At 42.7% G+C, this 25,297-nt stretch overlaps 2 protein-coding genes across 4 annotated transcripts in view; one reads left to right on the forward strand and one right to left on the reverse strand.

Moving 5' to 3' along the window:
* Positions 1–7,072, forward strand: part of VASH2 (vasohibin 2) — a 29,311-nt gene extending 22,239 nt beyond the window's left edge. The window contains exons 6-7 of the mRNA XM_080585861.1: positions 862–980; positions 4,566–7,072. Coding sequence (XP_080441987.1) covers positions 862–980; positions 4,566–4,635 — 189 coding nt within the window. The 3' untranslated portion in view covers positions 4,636–7,072. The remainder of the gene's footprint in view (positions 1–861; positions 981–4,565) is intronic.
* A 1,117-nt stretch (positions 7,073–8,189) lies between these two features.
* ANGEL2 (angel homolog 2) lies at positions 8,190–23,920 on the reverse strand. 3 transcript variants are annotated; one of them, XM_080585858.1, is made up of 9 exons: positions 23,789–23,920; positions 21,822–22,255; positions 19,924–20,177; positions 18,074–18,143; positions 15,935–16,356; positions 14,833–14,959; positions 14,106–14,166; positions 11,560–11,723; positions 8,190–8,681 (listed from the first exon to the last, which is right to left on the reverse strand). In XM_080585858.1, exons 2-9 carry the CDS (start codon positions 22,246–22,248, stop codon positions 8,527–8,529), a joined length of 1,680 nt encoding a protein of 559 aa, XP_080441984.1. In that variant the 5' UTR covers positions 22,249–22,255; positions 23,789–23,920; the 3' UTR covers positions 8,190–8,526. The 3 variants fall into 3 exon arrangements, with proteins under 3 accessions (XP_080441984.1, XP_080441985.1, XP_080441986.1); XM_080585859.1 differs by having other exon boundaries at positions 23,671–23,815; XM_080585860.1 differs by lacking the exon at positions 23,789–23,920 and adding an exon at positions 23,144–23,764.
* Positions 23,921–25,297: the final 1,377 nt, after the last annotated feature.

Here is a 25,297-nt window from a genome sequence, read left to right on the forward strand (position 1 = left end):
TCTCGCCGAGAGGTATGCGGCACGGCCTCCGAGTTATTCTGGGTTCCCATCCCCTGCCCTGCTGAGGGATGGCTCGTGCGTGGCAGCCGTGTGCCTTTTTGGTGCGGGTCGAGGCAGCCACCCCGCTCACCCTGGCTTCGAGTGCTGCTGGTGGCAACAGCCCCTGTGTCCTGCTGCCACCTCTCCTGCCCCGGCAAGGAGCTCAGCAGGGTGAGAGGCGTGTGGTGACCCCCAGCCTCCACTTCTTGTACGTGTCCGACCCCAAGAGCTCCTGGAGGTGGCCTGCCGAGCATCCCTGCCTCTGGGATCCCTTCGTGCCAACACGCTAAGCGTGAGCGGCCGTGCTGCCCTCGATGGTGATGGTGTAGCCACGTGTCACAGGCTGAATTTAGCGCTTTTGGTAGAGGGCCCGGCTCTGAGTGCTAAGCTGCAACACTGGGTCATGCACAACCGGCAGCCTGGGAGACGAGCGCCTCTGCTCGCAGAGAGGGAAGGTGGGGAAGGCGATGGGGCTGTGGGAGCCTCCTTCAGCTCGGGCACAAAGCAAGCTTCTCATAACCCTTGCGGCTGCCAGCTCTGAAGAAAGCTGTGGATGTCTTTTTTTATTTTTTAATACTTAGCTGGGAACTGAGTTGATGACACCAACTAATTCTTGCAAGGGGCCCTCGCGCAGCTATCACGTGATAACTGCTTTGAGCTCCTCTTAACCTGGGGCAGGGTCTGAATAAACCCCAGGGGACTGAGGGCTCTTTGTGTGCCATCCATCCTACTGTCAGAGGCCCTTTTATTTTATTTTTTTTTTCTTTAGTGAATCGTTGCCTTCATTGAACGCATCTTCCTTCCCTCCCCCATCTCTCGCAGATTCTGAAACCCTCAAGTGCCCATTCTCCAGCGAAAGAGAGGTCACGGGGTAAGTCGTTGTCCCCTCGCCGCAGGCAAGCCACCAGCCCTCAGAGACGACCGTGCAGGAGAGACAAATCGTGAGTATTGCTGCGCTGTTGCTGCTGCCGTCGCTGGTGGGTCACAGGCTGAAGGCGATGGTGTGTTATTTTGCAGTACAAAGCTTGAGGCACGCTCACTGACACACGTAGGAAAGCTGTACCAGGTGTCTTGGTTGCCTGGGAGGCTCTAGAAGCCAGGAGTGCCGGTGTCCCGGTGTTCCTGTGCTTACTGCTGCCTGACGGCCCCGCTGTGCAGTGCCTCCTTGGAGGCCCTGCTGACCTTCGGTTCAGGTCTACAGGGTGTTGGATGGCTGTGACAGTAGAAGCGTGGGTTTCACTTTTTTTTTCCTAGTTTTTATACAGTGCACTCTTGGGAGAAGCAAACCTAGTTTGGGGTGCTAGAGAGCTTTACACGGAGGCAAGTAGTTTGATCGCATACATTCAGACGTAGGCATTAGAGACAGGACATCTGGTGGTGGTGGTGGGCGCCCTGCTGTCACTGTCCCTCTGCCAAGCTGGATTCCCCGCGATGAGCATTGTTAACGGGCTGTGCTGCTGATGGAGAGGTGGTCACCGAGGACTGACGGACAGGGACTGGAACAAACAAGCCTTTTCTTGCCAAAGCAGAAATACTGCTTCCATTGTACTCCTTTGATTATAATCAGTTTAAAAACCAGACCACTTCCTTCATGCGTCGCAGCTTTAGCTTTTAACTGGGTGGTGAAGGATGGGCTAACCGCGTGCAATGCCTCTACATGGATACAAGTGAGCCTCCAGAGCCCGGGCCTTGTACAGCCGCCAGCGATGCAGCCTGCCGTCCATACCTTACATGCGGAAGAGTCGGGTTTGAGCCGCGCTGCTTCGTGCCAGGAAGCTGACAGCTGTGACAGCCTATACGTAACCCAGATCAGGCACACATTCACCGTCGTTGCTTTTTAAATAGGCTCGCAGACTACTGTCTCAGCACTTATTTATTTATTTTCGAGTGGCTAACAAAGACATTAGGCTAGCTTTCTAAAGATAACTTGAAGATACTTTAGCAGCAGACGATTTAACAGCAGGCTTTTATTTTTACTCGTGAGTTCATACTCGGTCCACGATGCTGTACTTTGGGCGTCATCAACACAACACAAACTCCTTGTATAGTGCCCGGATAATTATAGTTGTGGCAAGACCTGCTCCTTCTTCACCTCCTTGCTGCTTTTGGAGGGATGGGTTCACCTCTGGGGTTCTCGCAGGGCTTCTGTAGAACGCTCTGTGACTCGAGGGGGAAACAGGACCCAAAGGCAGATGTGCGGAGTTTTACTGAAGTTTGGTCTTGGTCATGAGACACCTCCCCCCTCCTCCTCCATTAGGGAAATGAGGGAAAGAGCCCCCCCATTAAAACTAAAATTTGCAGTAGCTTATATACAATTTTCAACAAAATGCTATTTTGTTAGCAATAAAATAATACCCAGTCATATTTTTACACTAGCCCTGCCTCTGCAAATCATTCCCGCTCATTTCCACACCCAGCAGAGCTCCTGGCACAGGACAGGTGCAGCTCTCGGTTGGCTCTGGACCTCTGTTTGTGTCCCGCTGAGACCGCGCTCTCCTCCGGAGCTGAGCTTATCTCAGAGCAGGATTTTGGTGTCTTTGTCATGTGGTTGGTTTGTTGCTCCCAGTACATCCTGCAAAAGTGCTCGGGGCCGTGTCTGCAGGTCTGGGCAGAGACAAAGCCATCAGAGGCCAGCTCGCAGGCAGAGCAGCGAACTCCTTGGCAGAACAAACGAGTTCCTTCTCCGGGTGGCGAGTCCCACGCAGGGGAATGGCATTCAGGGATGAGCTGAGTGGCAGATACCTGTATGCACAGCGATGAATCTCAGCTGAGGGGAAACAGGAGAGGGGAAACTGGCATTTTCTTCTGTGTATCGATGCATCCTTGAGAACTTGGCTGCAGCGAGAGGCCTTTGTGTCACACACAGAAGGGGAAAGACTTTGGGTAAGGCTTATCAGGCTTTAGGCTGACTCCTGAGCTGAAAAACGACTGTGCTTATCGATGCTGCATTTGGTTTCTTTGTGAATCTCTTATTTGCATGCTGTAATTACAGCTTTTTAAAGCTTGCGGGGGGGGGGAGAAGTGTTTTTGCTCTAGCGTGAGCTGGCAGGGGCTGAATAACGCATTCGTTTGAGAGGCTTCACCTGCTGATGGCAAGCTGTTATTACAGCCTGCTTTTTGTCAACAACGAAATCAGATGGGCCTGCTGGGAAAAATCTCCCGGTGAAAAGCGTGCGAGCTGGGATGGCTCTGCCTGGTTGTTTCCGAAGAGCAGAGGCTGAGGCGGTGCTCAGGGACAGGGGTGGGATGTACAGGCTCAACCCCTTAACTCACCGCCCCGGTTCCTTACCATTCACGTTACGTCAGGGCTGGGGGGGGACTGCTGGTGAGCCCCCGGCCGCGTTTCAGCCCGGGTACACGGCTACAGGGGACACAGGGTACGTCGCAGGACAGGGGTGGCAACACAACGAGCAGCGCGTGCCTGTGTAGGAGACTGATGTGTAGTCAAATTACAGCTCACTAATTAAACCATGGCAACGTGCTCTTAACCCGCAGCTGTTGGGATGTGATCCTGCTAAGGGTGGTTACAGAGGATATAGGGCGGTGGGAATCCGGTAAGTCTGAGGCTTTGTTGTGGCCACCCTCTTACGTCCCGAAGGAGGAGGGTGCAGCAAACTGCAAGCCGCTGCTGGAGCAGGCAAAGCTCCGTTTCATCCTCAATAACGTGTTTGGAGGTGGAGGGACTTGGGAAATAGTGTCACATGGCGGCCTGTAGCAATCTCTGCTCCTAAATGTGTTTGCCAGATCTATTTCCTTTTCATCTGATAGTGAGGCTTAACATGTGCGCTCTGAGTGTCGTAGCGACACTGCCCTAGTTCAGCTGTTGAAAGGAAAACTCTGCTAGTCCAGTGACTGCCCATCTCTCCGGGGTAATCAGAGGAGGCAGAGCCATCCAGGCTTGCTTTAATTAAAGGCAGGGAAGGAGGGAGAGAGGCATGGGAGGGGAAGAGGATCCTTTCCTAAAATTGAGGAAGGAAGGACAAGCTGGAAGCTTCATACAGCGCATCTCTCACTGGTCTCAGATGCCCACGCATGCTCCGAGAGGTGCAGCCTGTGCTTGTTTGCTGGATAGTCAAATCCCACTTGCTCTGTATCCAGTAGCTGCTGCAAGCACCCAGCAACATGCCACAAGAGGGGCCGGGGTGTCCCCGGCCTGGCTGCCTCTCCAGGGCTGTGCTGGCTGCCCAGAGGGACTTTGGCAGGGACAGGCAGGCTGCGCAGGGGTAATGAGCATCGGCAGCGCGTCTGCAATCTCACAGCTCACGTTTCCTGCACAGTGAGCAAACAAAGTGTTAAGGGCTGGACACCAGGTGTCTGAGGAGCTGGAGGAAAACACTGGAGCGATGACATTTTACTGCTCAGGCTTTAGCTGTGATTTCTGTGAGGACTTGGACATGCTGCAGAGTCCTCTGTGGGGAAATTTTTGAAGTAAACTGTCCCTGGTTCTACACGTGCTCTCAGTGTCAGTGTCATGGCAGTGTCAGGACTGTTGTTAAGCAGTGCCCTCTTCTCTCCTTTGCCCGCAGGCCTGCGGTGGTGGACAAGAAGGGAGACCTGGCTACGCTCAACGAGGTGGGCTACCAGCTCCGCATCTAACAAAGCCATAGGCTGGACAGAGAGAGGGCTTCCTTGGTGCTTCCCGCTGCACTTTACCTGCACTCCATTGGAAGGAAAAAGGAATGGGACTATTTATTAACTCGTGGACGTTTAAAATAAAAGTGTTACCTAGGAAATAGAACGGGGGGATTTTTATTTTTATTTTGGTGGCAGTATTTATTTCCGTTTGACTCATGGAAAAGGCATCAGTGAAGAGAACCTCAAGCTGTTTGCCAGGATGTGAGGTCCTTTTCACTCTATCCTGTGGGAGGTAATTCCAGTGGTAAGCGAGTTTCTACAAGTAGAGTTTTGCTGTACAAGAATTAATTGAATTTGGACAATGTGCTGGGTAGTAGCTTTGGAACGACTACAGAATCAAACACAGTCTTAAGATGTGCTGGGGTGCAGTGTTTAAAAAAATCACAGTATTAATATTTAATTCAGCAATAAAAACAAGCAGTGCAGAAGTGGCATGAGTTTTTAAATTGTCAACATTACCTCACTAAACTTAATAGATATGCAAAACTGTCAGTATTATTGTTTTGTAATGAATTTGTACCGTTTCCCAGCATTTCTGGTAGTACTGAAACAGCACTGGATGTGCTCTGCCACCTGTATTATTGTTTTGTGCATGTTGCTGAAAGATGTTAGGTGATAGTAATATGCAAGTGTATTCTTAAACACTGACATCTTCAGGAAAAAAAAAGTGTTTTTTTAAATGACAGTAATTGAATAATGCATTTCTAAACTTTAATAATTTTTTATACTTTGTCACAAGCTTTTAGTCTTTCCAGACTACACTGCTGAAGCACAAAAACTAGAGATTGCTGTTTTGGAGAGACAAGTGTTCATGTACTAGTTTGTTTCTTGTATATGTTCTTGGAATAACAGAGAAAATGTCAGAATTGCTAACCCGAGTCTTTGCTTTCCTTTCAACATTTGTGTGCAATTTTGAACCTTGTCTTTGAAAGGCTGAGCAGTCTCAGATAGTGATGCCTTGACATCTTATATTAAGATCAGACATCACAGGCAGAAGTGAAGCTTCCACTGTGCTGCTGTAGGGAGTTTTTTGTATATGCGCTGTAGTTAACAACTGCTTAGTCAGACCTGAATAAAGAAGCTTGTATTGGAACAAATTCAGCAATAAAATCAACTGTATGTCTGAAATAACCGAGAATCGAGCTCATCTGCTTCCTCCCTACTCTGTCCTTCCATTCGAAGATTGGGCCGAGGACCTGTGATGGATGGCAGCGTTTTCAAGCGGTGGGGTAAGGCTTTCCTTGGAGTCTGCCTTTCACGTTAGTGAAGTTCTCTGGAAGCATTTGAGGGCTGTGTTCCTGAAAATATTTCATTAGGTGCCTAAACAGAAACTGGATACTTCCAAAAGTCCAGCCTCTGCCCTTTGTGCTGTGCTCCTAGATTATACTGCCATGGGACTTGTGTACCTCCTCTCCTGGGCGCTTACTTTCTTTGGAATCGCGGAGAAGACAGGGCATCAACACGACGACAATAACGCTTAATCAAATTGAAGGATTTAAGCTCCAAGAACCCTTCTTGTCTCAGCCAAGAACTGAATGAATACAGAAGGAGATGAGTGCATGTACACAAACCTCATTGCTCAGAGAAGTCAGTGAATCTCAGCTACCTAGGGCAGGAAGATAACGCAGAGACCCAGCAACCTTCTACAAACCATAAAAGGCTTTTCAGTAATCAGGCTTCAGGAGGCCTAGAAAGGCTTTTTCAAATGTATTATACTTCTTTGTACACGATGACTTTATCGATTACAGGGAGGCCTTTCTCATACCTCTCACCCCAGCCTTTTTCACTCCTGTGTTCACAACAGGCTTTTTTTTGGGTCGGGAGTGAAGTTGAAGAGGGAAATAGTCTTTGGGTAGAAATCCTTGTGTGATTTGACATCAGCTGCAGAGTTTGTTTTACACTTTGTGCTGCTCAGTGTCTTGTGACAATTTTTTTCTTGTGTCCCTTAGATTTTTCATGGGTAAAATACTGTGGAAGAGCTTACATGGTGATCAGCTGTATTCTATAGCATGAGGTTATCTAATATGTTGCAAGTTTTTTTCTATAAAACCATTGTTTATTTAAGCTTGAGTGACAGTGGTTGGTATATAGCTTTTACCAGTGTCCAGAGCAATTTGATTTATTTTCTCTTAACCTCTAACTTACACTGAAACTCTTTTATGCTATAGAGCTGTGTGACAAATTGCTTATGGGGTGGGTCTTGCTTTGAAGTTCAGCTGAAATATTCTCTTGAAACTTGCTTATGATGGCATTTGTCTTAATTGTGGTTCTAGTGACTTTAATTCCCTGCAAAGTCATCAAATAATGTAGAAAACATGCATGCTGCTCTCTTTTTCATTACTTGTATGCTTAGGCACAGTGTAAGACTTCAATAAAAATATCATGGTAGTCTTTTTAACGATTTAGGGTTATTTTTTGTCTTGTCTAACACTGGCTATTACATGTATGTGGCCAGGTTGCAATATTCCAGAAAAAATTCTAAGTCATTTTATTAGGCTACAGTCTAGAATTAATGTGACAAAAAGGAACCAAAACGGATTTTTTTGTAAGCTAAATACCTACATCCATCACTTACTGTTCTATAAAGAAACTTATGCATTAAACCCTTAAGCCTACCCTAACCCTAGTCTCTAAACCCTGAAACTCTATTGCTGTGTATTCTTTCAGTACTGCCGTGGCCCTTTCCCTGTTAATGTCATCAAAATGGGGGAAGAGAATTAAGGTGATTGTTTCCCCTGTTGGAAGGGAAATTACTATAGTCCTTTAGTAACAACATACCCTAATGAAATAGAAAAAATCTTACTGTCTTAATGGTGTCAGGGGATTGCCAGGGAGTGGGGTATGTTTTCAGAAGGCTGTCATATTTACTGCCTTGAATTTGGCCATTTTAAAATGTAACAGTGACAGTATTTGAACAGAAACCAAACAGGAAAGCCACTGATCAGCAAGTCCAAAACACTTGCTTTTAAATTAGTGTAAAATTGGAGATTCAAACCACTATGAATAACTACATATTTGGACTGGCCTAAGGAAGTGTTCCTTAGAACTTAACTTAGAAACTTAGAACTTCTCTATTACCCATCTTTCCTGTTAAATATACAACTTGGTATTTTAAAGTAAATGGAAAAAAAACACCTTTAACCAGTTAAATATACTGGAAATCCAAGGAAGGAGAAGACTTTTTTTGAATTTTCTGTAAGATTGCATGCTTATTAAACTTGGTTTTATTTTTTATACTTTAAAAAAGATTCTAGTGAATGCAGGTTGTCTCTAGACCTTTTAGAAGTTTAAGAAGTAACTTTTAAGAGCATAAATATTTGCCTTATGCAAAACTATCCAGGTCCAACCCTGCAGCCTCTGCACTGACTGTAAGTAATAAAGGAAATTCCTTTGCAGAATTATTCAGATGAAAGCATCTGCAGAGCAACTCTGTAATAAAACATTACTTTTAACTCATTACAACATGGGGCATACACACAAACTCACTTCCCTTTGCTTGAAGAATGACACAGTTGTCAGAGAATAATCAATTTTACTAATATTTACAATAAAAACCATTTACACTATCTCTGTGAAAAATAATGCCATTTTAAGACTGGCACAGATGTTTTCCATTATCAAATAGGAAGCTACTGTAAACTTTTTTTTTTGCCTCAAAGACTTCATAAAGTCATTTAAATGTTTAAAAAAAAGTCTCTTTAAAAAGTCTACTTTACACAACACTAACAAATCAGCACACATGCAAACCTGTTTAAACCGGACCAGCAGTGCTTGAATTAACCATTAAAAATAAAAATCACATGAAGGGAGAAGGTGAAGGTAACTTTAGCTACATGAAAATTCCTTTGGTTATTACCGCTCAATAAGCCTGAACTCTGCTAGCAATGGCAGATGGTCAGAAGAGTTATTTTCATTGGGCAGACCATTAACAGTCCAGAGATCTTTCTCTGTTAGAAGTGCCAGCCTACCAAGAAGCTTCAGACCTCCATGAAAAGAATCCACTGCTCCTAATATTAAAAAAAACAAAACATTCATCAGCGTGGACTAAACGTTAAAATAAAAGTCACATTCATACATATTCAGAAAGAAGAAAACACAACAAAAATAATCTGAAGTGGTTACCATTCCATGCAAAATCACCAATAAGGTGTTTTGGAAATTCTTTTATTTTATTACTGTTTATTACTGTACCCTCACAATAGGACTTATAACCAGTAGAGCTCAAAGTACTCCAAAAGATACTGCTCCTCCATTTTGCGGAAGGAGGAATGGAGGTAGAAAGGGAAAGGAATAGATTTGTCCATTGTAACTTCCCTGAAAAAGCCTCATACAATCCAGTCTTAGACTCCCGCATAACAGCATGGTTAAACAGAGCTGACATTTGCAAAACGAAGGATCTTTTGAGAGTCACCATTTCACATAACATTTTATTTCTCTATCCTCAAGCATACAATTCTCCAGCAGGCAGCAGATATTTTCACTGCTGAGGATGAAAACCTTCTGGTATCTCCCTTCCTAACTGCTCATGGTAAGAAATGGATCTCTCTGGTGTTTCCTGCCACTTTCAATAATGGCAAAAAAAAACCAACAAACAAACCCAAACACCCCCCAAAATTCCCCCCCAAATACCAAAAGCACCACATTGTCATGGAAGAGGGGAAGATGACTGACAGCCTGATTATTACACATTACTATTACAATATACTTAAAATGTGTCATCAAAAAAACCGAAATCTATCAGCAGCAAGAATTAATAAGCTTTTTTTTTTTTGAGTCAAGTAAAGGAATTCCATTAAGAATAAGATCCTGCAGTGATGTGTCAACAAACTCAGGCTTCTTAAGCTGTCTCTTTGAGGGAGAAGACTATTCAGCAGCCCTAGCTATTGCTTTCAGAGTGCGGAGAGAATACTGAAGGGCTGACTGCTTTTCAGGTACAGCACAAACAGCAGCTCCAACTTTGACCAAAAAAAAAAAAGTCTGTGTGAAATGGATCAGCAAATTTAGATCCTCCTGACTGAACCTTTTTAGGTACTGTCTTAACAGTAGGGGTATTGAAAGGATTATCCAGCAACTGTTAAACTCCTCAGATAGTTCAACATCTTCACTGCTTAGCCAACTGCCAGCTTTCCAGGCCTTTAACAGCCCAGCAGCTGTTTACTACTGCTTTGAAGAAAAGCCTTTTCGCTGCAAAGATGCCTCAACAGCTCCAGAGCACGTCTGCCCAGCTCTTGAGCCAAGTTTATCACTTGGCACAGGACCCGAATGTCTATAAAGCAGCAGTTTGTTGCTACAGACAGCTTGGTCTGCGTGCAGCGATTAATTTCAGCTCAGGGCACTCTGCAACCAGCAAAATCAAATCCCGAAGGAGCCAGGTAGGTACTGAACCCTGCTTTCACAGCAAGTCCAAAATTCTTGGCTAAGCATAACACAAACCAAAGCATCAAAACTCTTCCAAGAAAACCCCAACACCTTTAGTGGGGAAAAAAGCAATCAGCCAGCCTCAGACCACATCTAAGTCACTTCTTCTGGCTTTGGACCACTTTCCATGATGGACATCCAATGAGAGTCATCAGAAAACTGAAAATCCAAATTGAAAACTAATGAATAAGAACTACACTAGTTTACATTACTCTGAGAACTCAAGTTTGCTCCTATTCTATGCTCTGACATAGGGTGAAAGATCTATTTGAAAAGCCATGCAGGAAGAAAGAAGTGCTATAGCTCTGCTGGGCCACTGGTACTGCAACAAAACGTGTGGGCATGTGAATTAGGATTCCGTTTTGCAAGATGCTGCACTGAAACCACGCAGCACTCAAGTCACACAATCCAGACTGAATTTAGACACTTGTCATCCAGCTTTTCAGAACTTCTATTTCTGTGTTTTAAAGCTTTTGTATTTGTTACTATACACTAACACAGCATTTGTGTGCATAAGACAAATGAGACTTTTGTGTATTGACTCAATGAATTTTAACAGCCTAGACTCAAGGTGAGAGAGATGAAGGTGGTATTTTCATTTCAGATACTGAAATGAACATTAATTTATAAACATCAGTTGCAACCTACACTGGGAGCAGGAGCGGAACCCAGCTTTCTTTGCTCTGAGTTCTGCAAAGCCATTTATTTATCTGATAGTGCTGCACTGTGCAATGTTCTTTGATAATGGCATAAAACACACAGCTAAGTAAAACGTGGAAAGTCTATTTTCTTTTTTGTAACATGGAAAGCCTCACATGGAAAGGCTGCTCAGGAATATCCATGGTAAGAACACAAAAGCAATCAAGGACGGTACTGTTACTACCCATGAACAAACACACCCGCAGAGGCACCGTGTCTTTCTTGCACCATCTGGTGAGTTTCAGCTGCAACTGCAACGGGAGAGGGACAACTGGGCATGTGCCAGTGTCTGCTCTCAGAGGAAAGGCACATGAGGTCATTTGCTGGACAGACATTACATCAAATCTATCTTAAAAGTGATTTTCTAAGAAATCGTTCATTAATAAACTTTAATGCACATCATAAATTGCTATTTTGCCACTGAGATCCCGCATGGGTTACTGACACCAGTATTTCCTAGGTGCTACCTACGTTGCTGCTTTTCTGTAGCCTCGGCTCTTGGTCTCTAAGCTAAGATGGCAACTACAGGAACGTTTAGCAAGTTGAAAGAGTTTGCCCTGTCTGGGACTCTACGTCTAGCTGTGGTAAGTTTACAAGGCCAGACACATTTCTCAGGTAATTTCTAAAAGGTAGAAGTTTTTTGCTTCAAAACAACACCACAAACCTGTGAGATACTTGATACAGATTGTCACTGTGTTTCCCTTAGGACAGGATCTGGAAGTTCCCTTTTAGCATTTCTTAAAAAAAAAAAAAAGTTGGTTTCTTTACCTGGCTGGGTAGCGTCATCGTCATTTGCTGCAGAATAGAAAATATAATCCACTGTGACTGCACTTCGGGAGTGACAAGTTGTTACTTCTGGCATCCCAGTTTCAGGGAAGTAGTGAGAATACACTGAAGACAACTTAAAATGGTGCTGCAATTTTGAAGACAACCTAAACAGAGTCAAAGAGAAACATTTCATTTTCTTGCATTTCCTAGAAAGAACAAGCAACGAAGAAACACCAAACAGTTTCTAGTTCAAACAAAATCATCATCTGGATATGTAGGTTATACAACCTTAAGCAATCAATCCCACCACCTTCTGCATTAGGGGCCCAAACCTCTGAAGGGAAAATGAAAGCAGCTTTTCCAAATAAATGGCAGACACCTAAAAGCCTATCAAAACTGGATTAACTCCATCCACACTTTTTTAAGATTTCACGTGAGCTCATTGTGCTATCTCTCCCTGAAACATGGGTAGAAATATCTACGAGAATAGCTTACATAAAAGGGACTAACTCAACTCATCTAACTGGGCCCTTCAGCATACAGAGAAATTAATTTTTTTTTTCCTAAACAAAGCTATCAGGTATTTTTACATTAGGCTATGCTGATCTTCTACTCAGGCTCCCATTTTGTGTCTCCCCATCACCTGTCAGACTACTCCAGTTCATCCCACCTCATCTCACCTGTTTTTTCAATCCTGAAAACAAAAGACACAACTGCATCTTTTAGCAAATCACCATTCCCTCAGCTGTACCTGCCTTGCCCTGCATGGGCTGCATTTTAAGCCTAATCTGCAATATGCTCTGGTTGAAACCAAGGTGTTTTTTTTTGTTTTTTTTTGTTTTTTTTTTTAAATCAGTGTCACCTGCCTGGGTGACAGTGAGTACAATACAGAGGGGTAGTAATTTCTGCTCTGGAAATTGATGGGGAATAAGCTCCTCTCTCCCATTGATTCTGCTACTATAGGGTATCCATTGCAGCTTCCATGGGTTTCTGCTTCCTGTATTTGGAGGAACATTTTCATCCACAGTTAGCAGAAGCACAGCGTTACTGAGTCATCACAGCCCGCCCTCACTGCCTGACACCAGCCAGCAGCAAACACAGGCTGGGGTAATGACCGGTGATGCGTACAGGAATACAGGTCCCTGGAGAACATCCCAATTTTCAACAATCCTGCAGCTCACAACCTAGCCAACAATCATTGCATCCACACCAGGCAAACCACATACAACACACTTTTCTTCTGTGAGCTTTCCTTACTATTTCTTAGAAACTTCTATAATGCTTAGCAGTTAATTTTAGTTGTGCTGAGAGAGGAAGACCCTCTACCTGTTTTATAGCTACTGCCTGGAAATTTGTCATGATCTGTATACTCACTGCTTACCCTTATCCCTTCCCAGCTGTCTTCTTTCTAAGCCAAGAGCACCCAAGTCCATTTAATCACTCTTCAGATCAAAGCTATTCCCTAACTTTGATCAGCCTTGTTATTTCATGTTCTTTTTAAGATGAAGCAAAAAAACCTGCAAGCAGTCTTCAACATGTGGCATGCTATAGATTTACACTGTAGCAGAGGGTTTCCTGGATTACCTTCTGTTCCCAGAAATGCCATTACTTACCTTTTCTATTACCAGGGGTTTTAAGGTGACTACCAGCAGTGGTACCAAGATCTCATTTCTGATCAGAAGAAATGGCTAACTTGGAGCCTGACATCACACATACACAATTACGGTAGCTTCCTCCTTCTGTGCTTTATTTTAAATACTTATACCAGTTTGGTAAATGCAAATATATTCTTCCTTTCAAAAAGCAGCCATATATTTCTTCAAAACAGTCTAGTGATGGCTTCTTCCTTCAGTTTAACTGGCAATTATTTTATCTGAATAGGAATCATACTACCAAACCAATAATTACATTAAAGATCCCTCTTCCATACTCTCTCCCCCAAAACAAACAAACAAAAAACCACACTACAAGTTTTTCGGACTCCAAAAACTTCAGTTCTCCCACAGAACTCCTGACCTTTCCGGTTCCCTGTTTTATCCAAATGTCACACTGTATTACAGGATTTAATTAGCATCTGTAAACCAGCATCTCAAGAACAGGAGAGAGAGAAATGCACCAACGCAAGCAGCAAGACAACACTCCTCTAAAAACAAACAAACAAAACCAACCATGACTACATGATTTATGCATCTGGACTGCAGTTCACCGCTTTCCTACGATGTGATTACAGAGCAAGCTGAGATGTCCTGCTTATGCTAAGAACTGACAAAAATATCAGATGCGTTCTTTTAAGAAGCAGACAGAAAATACCCTCTAACCAGCACTGATACCTCTTCTCTGCCTTCTGAAATAATACTTGCAAGTTCCTGTCAGGACACACACTGATTATTTTGCCAGATGGGCAGCACGAGTTGGGTGAGCATCTTGTATCCATGTCTGGAATCAGATACAAGTTTGGCCTAAAAACAAAACCCAAACGACACCCCTCACCCCAAAAACTAAGAACCAGTCCATGGTTTCCATTTCTTCCCCCCCACAACACGTACTTTTCAGATGCTCTTACAATCTCCTTGGTATTTTTCAATTTTGTTTCTTCCATTTTTTCTCCTGCAAAACAAAAATACATTCAATTTACATTTAAAAAATAGGATGTAGGTGAGACCAGTATTGAAAAGCTACAGAATAATACAGCCACCTGTTATATCTCTAAGTATACTTATTTCTTGCAGCAAGCAAGATAAAATTCACAAAGCTGGATTAAATTATTCTGTTCCATTACTAAGATTCCCTTCAAAGAATCTTTCAACGTACTTTCCGTTCATTTCAAATTATTTTGTTTGTCACTGAAAAAAGGTGGATGAGAGATGTGATAACACTCAGCAAGGAACCCCTTGCTTTTCCCCTTTGTTCCATGAAGTTCTCTCACTGTAATACATCAGCGCTGGTGCAGAACGTAGGCTGACGCTACACACGTGCTGCTGCGTTCCTCTCTCTTTGCCTAGTCACAGCACAACTGCCTGTCCTGACACAAACACAGCAGTTTAATTATTATGGATCAGCTCCTGAATAGTATTTCCGTGTCTTCTAAAAGATTCAAATCTGCAAATACTTATGTGAACAAATAGCTTCACACTCTTAACAAGCCCACCAACGAAATTTTTGCAAGCTCTCCAGGCTCATTTTTCCCCTCTACTAGAAATGATCTTCTGTTTTTCAGTGCCACCTGCAGGATGTTTTCAAAGGACCACAAAATTCATCAACCCAAAAACTGACCTGCATTTTCTTCTTTTTGTTGCTGTTTTATCTCATATACACAGTTCTGTGAAATACCTAATTTTTTTGGCCAAATTGGAATAGATAAGATTCTTTGTCCCCTTGGAAACTGTTCTTGTCCAGAAACCTAAGAAAGACAACAAGCTTTTTTCATATAGAAATCTGATTAAAAAACATTGAAATGAATGGAAAAATTCTGTAAATTTTAAGGTTTTACACAAAATTCAGCCTCCTAGAATAAATCTTTTATAATGGTTTGTCAAGTCTCTATAAAAATACCAAACTCTCCTTATGTACACTTCTTTTGTTAACTCTTATCAAACTTTTTGCAGATATCTAAATTTCCAAGACAGTTCTTGTGACACAAAGCTGAGAAACTACCAAGAGCACTTCTAGCAATGTAACAGGACTGAGTATAAACATCTCCCTAGCAGACACTTACTTCATCTTCATGATGCTTATTCTTCTCGGAGCAAGTAAAGTCAATGAGGGGCTAGAAAAAACAACCCACTAGCAACAAACAAAAACTCCTGTCTTCCTATTTTCTCACTGTACATACTCCAGTTACTTTCTACTAAATAGCTTTTGACATATCCAACAGCTACGTACAAGAATTTACAAAGAAAACCATATAACCTGACACAGTTTATGTTCAGCATCTAATCATAGTTTTAATTTTACAGTTATTCTAACCACTGTAATTCACGGTTCATCCAAAACAGAAGTCATCTTTCCAGAGAGAACACAGTACGTATTTGATTAAGTACTTATTTTATCCTATTTAAAGACCAGAACACTTAGAAACAGTGATACGATCATCTTGTGGATAACTGCCTTTTGAGAGCAATTAATTTGCTTGGCAAATTCTTCTCGCATGCTGAAATGAAACAGACAGCATTCTGTAAGGCACAGCTAATAGACCCAGGCTTAACTTCACAGTAACTTTTGCTTTAAAGGCTTTGTAAAGGGCACCAAGATTGATACTGCAATGTTAATAATCACAAATCCAGCTATCATATTCTAGTGCCACTTAAATATTTCTCTTTAATCAGCATTAACCTTTTTTTTTTTTTTAAAATGAAAAACGAAGAGCACAGCTTACCTTCCCTATAGCAAGTCCTTCATAATTTAACTTTCCTTCCTTTATAAATCTGTACAGTGGAGAACCAGGAACAGAATTGAAATCACCACAGATGATAATTGGACAGAAGGTACCGTCCTTCTGAGGGGCCACACTAGCAATCTCTGCCAAGAGCATTGCAAGCTGGGTCAGTTTGATGTCCCCTCTCCGCGGATTATACAACAGATGTGTATTGGCTATACAGATGGCAGCATTAGTTTTACACTGAAATTTAGGCTGCAAAAGCAACACCAGTCCCACATTGTCCCTGTCCAAGAGTGGAATATCACGGCGAAAAAATTCCACGGGATTTGATGAGATCAGGCTAAACTTGGAAGTTTTGAAGCAAATAGCACAGCCATCAGGTTTTCTCCCGGTCCTCATTTTATACTCACAGTGATACCCTGCAAGAAATGCAATTAAAAACATAAAATGCCATTGTATAAATACAGGTAAGTTAAAAAAAATTAGAAAGACTTCATGCTACTTTTCTCCCACAGCAGTGAAGACCCAGTCTATTTCTACCAAAGATAAGGGATGTCCACTGTGTTTCTTCAACGTTCGTCATGGACTTCTGAGGTAAAATTCTCAGTTGCTTTACCAAGGGAAGCAGTTTCCCCAAGACAGGAAACACTTCAACATTAACTGCCCAAAATAAAGTTCAGCTAAAAATGTAAAAAAGTTTATATAAAGGTATTTATCTTGTATTCTTTAAATGAGAAATTATTTAATGTCACTAACAATTCATATATGAAGAGGTATCCTTAGCATTCATTTTATTCCTTCTCTGTATGCTAAGAAGCAACTTCTTAAGAAAGGCTTCAAAATATGATTCAGGAAGGGAAGTGTACACAAAGCTTTGTCCTAACTTCAGTTTAAAGAAACAACTACAGGAAATTTGGTCTAATGCCTTTTGCAATGTATAAGCATCAAAATAGTTTAAAATACCAAGCATGTTCTTCTCTCCTCACGTGGAAAAACAAAACAAAACAAGAAACAAACAAAAAACACAAACAAAAAAAATCTAAACCCCAAGTCCCATAAAAGTAGACTTGCGTATTGAAGTTTTTTTTCTGAATGTTACTGTAACGGTTTAAAAATACTAGCAGTGAGGTCTTCCAACCAAAAGCAATAATCACTGTAAGTCATAAATCACTGTCTAAAGTGATTCATAGACCATCAAATGCTTAAACATATTTACACAATTATGCAATTATCCAGTTAGCAGCAAGAGGCAAGCTTGCAACAGGAAAACCGAGACACCTATCAATGACAGAACTGGAGTTCACGTGAGTCCACCTGCAAACAGCAATTTACCAAGTTCTTTATTCCGTGCAGAGCTGAAACTCAGATTTTAATGAGACCTTATCTGTGTAAGAGAGAACTAAACATCTTGCCACAATACTTTTTTTTTTTAAACACTTCTCTGCCCAGCACATATAAATTCATGAAGTACAGCCCCATAAAGCGGAGTTGACCAAAAGCTCCCTTGCCCACAGGAGCCTGGCCTTGCATTGCTATTCCACATTCCAAGCTGATGTAAGTCAGTGCTGCCATTTCTCTGCCTTCTTTACATGCACTTGGTTCTGGGAGCTACACTACCAAGAAATAAAGAAAAAATAAATAAAAAAACAATCAGTCCATGCTCCTCCTGGCATCAGACAAGTATCAGTGCCAGGAAGGGACTGGGGCCCTGGGACTGGGTGCAAATAAAACTTCAATGAGTTTAAACCACCACAGAATGACACCCCTATCAGCATGTCCCTTGCCACCGATTCCTATGACAGAGTGACAAGACACTGCTAGTTAGGCTGACCGACAGTACTAGTATAAAAACTAACGAACATAAACTGACCACGGAAAAAATTTACTGCTGATACTGCAAGGTTGCAAGCTGGAAAAAACAAATACTTGGGAAAAGCTATCCAACAGGAATACCGATAGAAAACACTATGGTGGTTTCAAGAGAGCTCTTGATGAAAACATAAAAGGAGGTATATAACATTTTTGCATATAAAGGCTGGAGACATGTTTCTATCATCTAAGAGATTTGGGGAGGTGGAGGGCAGTATCAGAAGGAAAAAAAACCAAAGTGTACTGGTCATAAGAATTCCGTCATACCCAGGGATTCCAAACTTGACTTGATCTCTTTTCTATAGTGGTCTTCTTGGACTTCTTGTAAACAAAGTACCTAGGGCAAAAGTTTACAATTAAAAGATGTCAGTAGGTCAAAACATTAATTCATCTCTCTGTTGACAGTCTTTATAGGCTTAAACAAAAAAAATACGTCAGATACAATAAAAAATATTTCAGACCCTTCTAGGGGCTGTGAGCAGCTGCCTGCTGTGACTCAGTGCAGGCAATACAAGGCGTCACCTCCATCCCAGTCTTGCGCTGTGTGGCTCCGCAGGCCTTAGCGCCTACCCTGGACCACTCTTTGCCAGAGGGGCTGGCTTTCGCTCCAACCCTTCCTCCTGGAGAAGTCTGTTACCGCTGCTAGCACCAGGCAGACCCCCACCAGAGCCCCTCCTGAAGAGGACTTTCATCTCCAGCTTCCTGCCTACACACTCACACGACTGCATTTTCCAAGTGGTACAACAAAGCAGCTTTTTGGTGGCTTCTCTAACACAATTACTTCGATTTGCTCAGCACTGTTTTCTGACACGAACAGGTTGAACTCTTTAACCAACTTTCATTGGCCTGAACAATGACTGAAGCAAAGTTTGACTTGACTTCCTGATTAACAATAAGCACTGAGTGTGCTTAAAACAAACAAAAACACCCATGACCAGCCAACCAAGAACATGTAAAGCCCTACAAGACAAGGTATTTTTTCAAACCCTGCTGTAAGCAGAAGTTCAGAGGTACATCTCAGCAGTGAAGAGCAGTAAGCCTGTTCACAAGTCAAATGGTGCAGAATACCAGGTGAATAGAGAAAATAACAACCACAAAGAATACTTCTGGATCAGAGTCTCACTCGAAATAGGTACTATTAACAGCTGCATCTTTCTCACAACCTCCAGCAGTAATCTCAAGAAAACAGCAGTTTCGTCACTCAAGACCTCATACAATCAGAAAAATAAACACAACATTTGAGTCTGCCTGCCTGCCAAACCAAGGATTCCCACCCAACACCAAGTTCTCTATTACCCGGTCTAACAAACGGCTCTAAAGGATGAGCAGCCAGGTTTTAGAAATGGACTTTTGATTTACTGAAGATGGACACTTGATGTTACCACTATCTAAACAAATCTGAAGTCAAAGTCACACACCTGAAAGACAGAAAATACCAGTCCTGGCGATTGCCTTCATTTCGCCCTGCTGTGTGCACACACTAATTCCTTCCACAAAAGCCTGGTATCCGAGATTAAGTATTTGCCAGTAATGACCAACTGTTTGTGTCCTTTGCACTAAATAACTTCAGGTACAGTTGAAGACACAGACTTCAATTCGAGGTTCAGAAGCTGAGACTATCATAGAGAAAAGGTGCCCTATTCTACTCGACAGCTGTCATTACATGTGTTGAAGACACAACAAGACCAAGTGGACCTTTGGCCTATGGAAGCGTAGTTGCTTGTATGTTCAGTGCCTTATTTACAACACACAATTCAAGTGTGCTCAGACACTGAATGAAAAAGATGTATGTGAAAGTTTTGGTTTTTTTTAAAAAAAATTACACTGTATGAACAGAACATCAAAGTCATGTCAAAAAGGCCATTCTACGTGTAAGATAGGGGAAAAAAAGCAATCATGAGTAATGTATACTCTAGAGTTTGCCTTTGCTGCAAGTTTGGATCACACGGAATACACTAATTGTGTAAGCATAAAGCAGAACCGCTGTTAAGCATGAGATAACTAAAAGCTCAGTTCGATTCACTAGACAGCCCACCTACTAAAAGAAAATACAACAGAAGTTTGCTGCCCCATTTCATCAGTTCTTACTAACATTCACACGCTCGTTTTGTACTCACATCCGCATCCAGCTGTTTGATTTCTTGCAGAATGTTGGGAAATCTGTACGTCCAGATTAACAAGCGTTGCCTGCAGTGTTTGTACAGGTGGGAGTTATCTTCTAACAAATTCTGTGAGAGGATATTGTAGGACATGACTGTAAAATCAAATTTTGCTTCACATTCTCTATTGCTTTGGTCAGTTTCTTTATTTTCAAAGACCTTCATTGTTTTACTGTGCTGACAGAAATATTCCCAGTGCCTTTTGATGGTTCCTGTTAAAAACACATGCAGCAGAAAACAAGTTATGTAATACACCATATGACTTCTTACTGCTATTGGAAATCATTCTACTGACAACTATTTGCCTGTGAAATTGCTTAAGCAATTCTCCAAATTGATTTTTTTTTTGAATTGACTCTCATTTGATTAGCAGTGATTCAGACCCTCCATTTAAAATAAACTTTATATAAGCATCAGTAAAAAACACACCAGAAAACTATTACATGCTCTCAATTTCAAATGACTTTGAAACTAGGAAACTGGCATGTTCTAAGGAGATCACTGCCGTCCTACCACACCATCTTGCTTGTTGGAGGCTGTCAAACCAGTAAGCCAAAGCCAGTCTCTGACGCAGGCTTATGCTACTGCCTCCCCAGTGGACACAGGGTATGGCTTCCTGGGGCACACCCTTAGAACAGCATACATGCTTCTTCATCTATTTTGTACCAAAACAGGTACCAAAGTTGATTTTCCTCAGTGAGGTTAAGAAATTTTAAGAAATTATAAGCCTCAGAATTAACAAAGACTTCTGAAAAGGCTTACTTCGCCTTTCTGCCATACCTAGTTTAGTATCTATTATTTGTGTATGAAAGTTTATAAGAATATCTGCCCATCATTAAGTGTCCAATTGTTTTTCAGGTATGTATTTCTCCATTTAAAAAGACTGCGATCAAAGATGCCTTCCAGCTACATTCCAGCTCATCCAAGAGTGTACCAAGGCCCAGTTATCGACAAACAGAAGACTGCAGCAAGAGCTGTTAGTATCTGCCCTGCCTGGGTAGTAAATTTCAGCACTGTGCTCACATTATTCAGGACTTTATCCACTATTTGCAAGTACAGCAAAATAGTGTTTTTATAGTGGGAGAGAAGCCACGCTGCTCCTCAGTGAGTGCCTTTAATTACCATCACCTTACAATGTGTGAATGAAAGATAACTAGGATCAGCCACAATGCCCACCGCTCTCTCAGATAAAAAGGTAAGTCAAGACATGCTTGCTGGGGGAGGGTGTTTAAGGCAGGACTCAGCAGTAATGACATGGAGCAGCCTCCCTTCCTTCAGCTCCTGATAATGGATGACTTTTCTAATTCTTCAGGAAGGAATTCTTCACATTTATGGATATTTGTGTCCAAAAAGCCCTTTAGGATCCTGATGGCATCTGTTGTCCTTTTCAGGCACAATACAACTTCTTTTACTTTCCTATGGAAGTAATTTATTTAAGAGGGCTGCAATCTTGACTGTGCCCCTCCATTTGTTTCACAGTTGCCAAAACTGTTAATACCCTAAACACTTAGTGAAACATTTGATGTCATGTGTAATAAGTTAACACAGACACTTCCGAGTTCCATGAAAGTGGATTATCGAGTTGGGTAGGTGTATTTGTGCTTCGCATTTGCTGTTTGTTCTGCCACCAAGTACAGTATACCTTTCTTTCTGACAGGCTGTTTGACATCACAGAATAAAGCAATTTACTGACAGCATTACAGAACTGTAACATTAAGACAGATGTTTTCTTGGGAGAGGTGCCAAGAAAAATAGTAACTCAAAAGTTGCAGGAAATACTGCATCTAACAAGTTAAGTTCTTAGTAATATAAACAAGCAAACAAAACAGGCAAAGATTTTTTTTTTTTTTTTTTACCTTTCTTGCTGCTATCACTTTTTTCATTCTGTGCTACAGAAAGACACGATGCTTCCTTCTGATTAGCGAAGTTTGCTTCTTCCTCAGGAGTTGGAGTATCATGCTGACCACTAAGTCTTCTCTTCTTTGTCAGTGGCTCTTCTCCCTCAGATTTCATACTGGGGTTCGGTAGATGAAAACAAGAACTTCGTGCAAAGTTATCAAGCTGCCAATTGGAGTTCTGAAATTGCCTCCAAGGTCCAAAAAATGGAGGGAACCTCCAGTTTGCTGAAAAGTCAACTGGAACAGGAAGAGGAAACGAGGCCCGAGGATAATGTCCGGCCCATCTCATGCAGGTGGAAACTGGGCCGTTCGAAGTGAATACCTGAGAACTATTCAAGTGGGCAATCCAGTCTCTGCCCAGCCTCTGCATGTGACGGGGCAGCATGGAGTGTCTACCAGAGAAAGCATAAGGTTTATTACTTAAATGCAACTAAATCTGCATGTAGAAGACTGTAGATGCAAGTCACCCTGATCATGATATATGACAGGTAATCTTTCTCTACAAGTTAACTCATTTTCCTATGAGTTCTAACTCACACAGGATAAGAATCTTATTTTTAGATACCAATTATATGTTACGAACTTTTATGTAGCATTACACATGTAACTGGCAAACGTGTAAATCATTTAGGTAAAAGTTGAAGTTTCTAAAGGGGAAGTTTACAAACTGATCTTGTCTTCTTTTTCCCCTTCAGCATAACAAATGTAATTTAAATTTTCAAACTCTCCATCTTAATAACTATCCACAATTTGTTCCCTGCCTTGTTAAATTCAATATCACATCTTTCAAGTGCTCAGCAGAATGATCTTTACAAACGATCATTTCTGCATGCTGTTTTAACTTTATTATTAGGTTATCTGAAAAGAATCAGAGAACTGCTTTGAGCAAGTTTCTGACTTCCTGAAAGAGTTACAAACTTGGCTCCACCCACAAAGCCAACAAGACAGGGAAACAGAGGGTACTAACGCTCTCCCCCTTTCTGGCACCAGTGTATACAGTAACTTTTACTATGTGAATGCTTAATGTTTGCTTTCTAGGTGAGAAAGTTGCAGCTAACGATTAACACCACGAAGATAAAATGTTTGCTCCCCACCCACTCCGGAAGAAAAGTCTTAGTGTCAACAAAGACGTAGGAAGCTAAGTGACATCAGTCTGTCTCAGCTTCCTCATTGTTTGAGCAACAACACATATTTTGATGTTATGCGCTGAAGACATCAAAGCTCGACGTGCCTGAAGTCAGAACCCTCTGCCTGTCATTCAGCCTAACAAATAAACTTACATACAACTCAGCAAAACCAGCTTGTTCTGAAATAGTTTTCACCGCGATGCACTAGAAGTAGCTCCTTTGTCACACAAGTGAAATGCCGCCCCAAAGCACCGCAGCGTTACAATGCGGCCCTAGAGCAAGAGCCGTCCCTCCTTTGAGGATAACTCCCGGAACTCTTGCTTCACAAAGATTTCTGAAAGACTTCATTCTAAGGGAAGCCTTTGTCAAAGCACGGCCGCAGACGACGACTTTCGCAGCGAGCTGCGACCGGCGGAGCAAAACGCCGTCGCTTACTCCCTCCGGCCGCTGCCCTGCATGCCGCCGGCTGTTTACAGCAAAGGGCCGCCACCGCCGGGCCTCCGAGGTTTTAGGGCTGCTCACGAACGGGCAGCTTCACCGGCGCCAGCCCCGGGGCGGCTGCCGGGAGGCAGGGAAGGAGGGAGGCCGGCTCCCCGCGCACCACAGCGCCCAGGCGGCTCCTGGGCCCGGCGAAGGCCCGCAGCGCCCCGCGACCCCAACCCCCGCCCGCAGCCCTTTACCTCCCAGCGGGCCGGGGCCCCGCTGGCGGCTCCGCGCAGCCCCGGTGCCCCCCGAAGGGGTCAGCCCAGGACGGAGCCAGCTCCGCCCGGCACCGCCGTGCTCCCTGCCTGCCCTTACCCGGCACGGCGGGCGGCGGCCAGGCCGCGCCCCGCGCCCCGCTCGCCCCTGGGACTTGTAGTCAGAGGGCGGCCATCTTGGCTCCGGGGCGCTGAAGCCGGGCCGCCATCTTGGGCCCGGGCCGGGGTGGGGGGCGCCATGTTGTTCCCCGAGGGATGGGTTGTTGGCTGCCTCGCTTCTCACTTTCGGCCTTTTTTTATTTTTTAAAAGCAGATGTAACGCTCTTTTTATGCTGCTTTTTCCATACACTGTCTTCTCTGTGGGATGCTGTCTTTAGCACACGTTCCCCAGGGCCTCAAGCATCTTGAGGAAGAGCTGCAGGTTGTTTCAAGGTGCCGCTCGCTGTTTGCAGAAAAATAAAAGCCACTCACCCAAGACTGTATTTTAACATTCCTGGGTTAAAATGCTCCACACGTGAGTGTTGCTTTGTGCTGGTAGAGGGTCCCAATCTCACGAAAGAAGTGGAAGCCTGCCTGCCCTGGCAGCGCTGCAGATGCACACGTAGCTACCAGCCGCATAAACCACCGGGTCTGCTTCTGCCAGCGTTGCACGAACACAGAGTTAAACGCATTCTGGAGGTCTTCTGAGGACAGAGCACATGCTGGCTCTGTTTACTGTAAGAAAATATAGCACAAAGCATATGAAATATGATAGTGCTGCATAAGGCAGATGCTGTGCAGGAACTGTAATCCAGCAAAATACTGTTTCTCTGCATTCCTTTTAATTTTTTTTCATACAAGTGACTTTAAGTAAGCAATAATTTTAAGCTTTTCCCAGGACTGGTAGGGAACACTTAAACTGGAATAATGTGATTATGTTACGAGTATTACGTTAGGCAATGTGTCTGATTCACTTTGGGTTTTTATTCTTGAACACAGCTTACTTAATGGCACAAGGTAAAGATTTTCTGTTAGTTTCTTCACAAGGTAGTAAGGGAGTGAAGCTACTAGCTCTGGAATTTGTCAGCAGTAAAAGAACTCTCAACTGTTATTTTCCATACATACATTATTTCTGTAATTTGTTCTTTTCTGTATTTTTGAAGTATTCTTCCTTCTTGGATATATTTATAAGACAGAAGGCAGTAACCCATAGCTTCAGCAGCAAAAACTGCTCTTATTTTTAGAAGCAGTGGGAATCTTCCTGTAGAATGTAGTTATTCTCTTTATTTTGACAACCAATGCTGTATAAGGCACCCAGGTTACTCTGTCGCTTTGAAAGTTTTTGCATAATAATAATCTCAGTAGCGAGGCTAGAAAAGGGGAAAGGGTGAAACTTTTTTTTTTGAAGACAAGACTTTAAAAAGACAAAGATATGTTGGTAAGCATAAAATTAACTGTGAAAACACAAAATAGAAGATAACTAAAAGATTAACCTATTCATGTGATACAAATTGTTTCTCTTCTGAATTTTGCAATTATTTTTTGCTTTGCCCTAGGTTAAGTCTTAATAAACCAGTAACACTTAATTACAGATTGTTTACTCTTCTCTACTTATTATTTTGTATATCTA

This window comes from Anser brachyrhynchus, assembly GCF_964034855.1.
Source record: "Anser brachyrhynchus genome assembly, chromosome: 3".
Taxonomy (NCBI): Eukaryota; Metazoa; Chordata; class Aves; order Anseriformes; family Anatidae; genus Anser; species Anser brachyrhynchus.

Excerpts from the sequence above, each read along its gene's own strand:
- ANGEL2 (XM_080585858.1), bottom strand. The coding sequence starts at position 22,248 with ATGCTGCCCCGTCACATGCAGAGGCTGGGCAGAGACTGGATTGCCCAC. Across the intron at positions 20,178-21,821 it reads AAGTGATAGCAGCAAGAAAG|GAACCATCAAAAGGCACTGG; the intron begins GTAAAAAAAAAA and ends TGTTTTTAACAG. Across the intron at positions 11,724-14,105 it reads ATTGTAAGAGCATCTGAAAA|GTTGTCTTCAAAATTGCAGC; the intron begins GTACGTGTTGTG and ends GACTCTGTTTAG.